Raw genomic sequence first — 3,359 nt, 5'->3', positions numbered from 1 at the left:
TCGAGCTACCCCGGGGACCAAAAGACAAATTATTCACGGCTACTAAAATGACCAAAATATCCCTGCTACCTAGTAGCTATATTTTGTCATTCTAAGTGTTCCAACTATCACCATATGGTAACACTGACCCCACGAATAATTTTGCATATGCCATGTCTTTGACCTACTAGTGTAATGACGAAAATACCCCTCTGCGTAACACCCATCATTTAGAAAGGAATAATGTACTAACACCTTTCTAAATGACTTCTACCATCCTTAGATCACTAGTCCAATAATCCGTGACTACTCGAATGTACTTGCTTATCACTGGGAGCTACCCAGAAGCACACACTCTTAAGTCACGTTCCCAGGGCCCTAGATTATTCGATTATTCTTGGACAATCACAAGGGGGTGAATCACAGAAACTATCTTGTATTAGTCTGTCTTAGCTAATTAGAAACCATACTCCCAACTCAAAAGGATATTGATCTTTGACAGACCTCACCTACAATGAATCTAAGAATATAGCTCTAGGTTCACTAGACCACCAACTAATACTCAAGTATTAGAGTACTCGTCCACGTAGTAGCAGTGATAGACTAGCTCCATGATAATTAGTACTTTGTCATTAGCTTCTATCACAGGTCCACTCTACGCATTCCAAATGCGTTTGTACAATTAGAGTAAACGGACTGTTTACTGGCTAAGGCAAGCCATCCTCCATTAGGATCTATTGCACAATGATCTTATCATGATAGAATGCCCAGTTCTATCAAAAGATCAAGAGTTATATTTTCTTGCTTATTAAGTACCCATGATTCATGCCTAACTGTGAAGAACGACCCATCACATGAATCACTTACTTAATAGCATGGACACCTTTCCAACAATTAAATGCAAATAATATATGTGCCATAAACTGAACAGAAAGAAACATCATTACCATAAATTAAACAAAACGTGTCTTTAGGGCATACATTTCCAACAAATAGGTGACTGAGGACCCTGGTGGGGCTGGGTATCTAAGACAATAAAGTCCACTGGGAAATAGAATTTGTCCACTTGGATTAAGACATCCTCCACAATCCCACGAGGAACTTTTACTGATCGGTCAGCCAATTGAAGAGTGACCCTAGTGGGCTTGAGTTCTCCTAACCCTAGTTGCTGATAGACACTGAAAGGCAACAGATTGACACTAGCCCCTAGGTCAAGAAGTGCTTGGTCGACTTTTTGGCTTCCAATTATGCAAGCAATGGTAGGACATCCTGGGTCCTTGTACTTTGGAGGGGTCTTAAATTGAAGGATAGCACTTACTTGTTCTGTTAAGAATGCTTTTTCCCGCACATTGATTTTTCTTTTGACTGTACAAAGATCCTTCAAAAACTTAGCATACGAAGGTGTTTTCTTAATTGCATCCAATAAAGGAATGTTTATCCTTACTTGTTTGAATACTTCGTATATGTCTGCATTTGTTTTATCTCTTTTTGATTGGGTTAATTTTTGAGGAAAGGGTGGTCGAGGTTCAAATTTGGATCTCTCTTCAACACTCTTCCCTTTTTCCTTTTGCTTTCTCTCTTGCTCTCTTTCTTCCTTCTCAGCTTTCTTTTTACCCTCTTTACTTCCTTCATTCACTTCCTCATCATTCATTTCATCATGCCCTTGGTCTTTTTTACTAGTGGTAGGCCACATTGTCCTAGGGTCCTTAGGTTTCTCAATTACTTTCCCACTCCTAAGGACAGTGACAGACTGGACTTGTTCATGATTCTCACTAGATGACCCTTCGGCTCTATGGGCTTGACCTACGGGGTTCGGACTTGGTTGTGAGGGAAACTTTCCTGGTTCTCTAACACTCAAGGTCTGAGTCAACTTAGTTAGCTGACTTCTCATGTCTTCTAGAGCCCTATTTGTTTGTTCTTGAAACTTGGCTACTTGGGTATTAGTTCCTATTTGACCTTGCATGAATTGTTGTAGGGTGTCCTCTAGAGATCTCTTATGAGAAGGTTGATATGCACCAGATGACCCTTGGTTTGGTTCGTAAGACTGTGGCTATGAGGGGAATGGTGCATGGGGTTGGGCGGCAGAATCATTTCTCCATGAAAAATTAGGGTGATTACGGGAGTTGGGGTGGTATGTATTGGAATTAGGATTGTACCCTAAGTAGTTCCCACTCTGATTCTGATTCTGATAAGGCCTACCCTCTGTCTGACGTGGTTGTGCTCCAGATGCTTGGCCATAGAGGACCTCTTTAAAAGCAGGAATGGTAGGACAATCTTCTGTCATATGGCCATTCGTCTCACAAACCACGCAAAGGACTTCCACCTCATGGACGGCCTTGGTTTTTTTTAACTCTAATTCTTCCATCTTCTTTGTTAATGCTGTTAACCGGGCATTGATGTTATCACTTTCACTTATTTGAAATTTTCCTCGAGGTTGTGGACTGACATGCTCTCTTGAGTCTTCCAAAGACAATGGACTTACCTCCCAATTCCTAGTATTCTTAGCTAAAGTGTCGAAAAAGTGAAAAGCTTCTTCAGGTGTCTTCTCATAAAATTCACCATTGCTCATGGTCGACACTAACATCTTAAGGTTAGGGGTTAAGGAATCATGAAAAAAACTAACCACTCGCCACTGCTCAAAAGCATGATGTGGGCAAGTAAGAAGTAGATCTTTGAAACGATCCCAAGCTTGAGCAAATGACTGGGTGGGTTTACAAGCAAAGTTTATCATTTGTCTTTGAAGGGATGCTGTCCTATTGGCCGGAAAATATTTCTTTAAAAATTTAGTTTGCATTTCTCTCCATGTTCCTATTGATCTCGACTCTAATGTGTTTAACCACATTTTAGCTTTGTCTTTTAATGAAAATGGGAACAATTTTAGCCTCACAGTATCCTCATTGACATTCTGATCGACACAAGTGCCGCAGACCTCTTCAAATTCTCTCATGTGAGTGTACGGATTTTTCGAATCCATACCATGAAAAGTAGGTAACATTTGAATGGTACCCGATTTAAAGTTGAATCTATGATGGTTAACTGGAAGTAAAATGCAAGAGGGAGTAGTTTGCCTCGGAGGGTGCAAATAGTCCCTGAGAGGTCGAAGCATTTCAGCTCCCAAGGGATCTTGATCAACATGATCACCCCCTTGAGCAGACATGTTATCATTTTGTTGAGACATTAGAGATTGTGAATGGACTTCTTGTTCTAACACTCTACCTGATCTAAGTCTCATACACTGTTTAGTAACTAAAAGTTACCTAACAAGTTTTTTTTTTTTTTTTTTTTTTTAAGTATATAGATTTTTTTCTTTATCTTTAAAATATTTATTTATTTTTTGTTTTTTTCTTAAAAGTAGTAAAACAACAAAAATAACACACTAA

General features: G+C 39.5%; 1 protein-coding gene across 1 annotated transcript; it reads right to left on the bottom strand.

The window, feature by feature from the left end:
* Positions 1 to 2,029: 2,029 nt before the first annotated feature.
* Positions 2,030 to 3,136, bottom strand: LOC127807960 (uncharacterized). Its single transcript, XM_052346259.1, has one exon. The coding sequence runs from the start codon at positions 3,134 to 3,136 to the stop codon at positions 2,030 to 2,032; it is 1,107 nt and encodes a 368-aa protein (XP_052202219.1).
* Between the last annotated feature and the right edge of the window lie 223 nt (positions 3,137 to 3,359).

The sequence above is a fragment of the Diospyros lotus genome, chromosome 1 (genome assembly GCF_014633365.1).
Source record: "Diospyros lotus cultivar Yz01 chromosome 1, ASM1463336v1, whole genome shotgun sequence".
Taxonomy (NCBI): Eukaryota; Viridiplantae; Streptophyta; class Magnoliopsida; order Ericales; family Ebenaceae; genus Diospyros; species Diospyros lotus.
The sequence above is the reverse complement of the archived record's forward strand: the minus strand, read 5'-3'. Positions and strand labels throughout refer to the sequence as shown.

Excerpts from the sequence above, each read along its gene's own strand:
- LOC127807960 (XM_052346259.1), bottom strand. The coding sequence starts at position 3,136 with ATGTCTGCTCAAGGGGGTGATCATGTTGATCAAGATCCCTTGGGAGCT.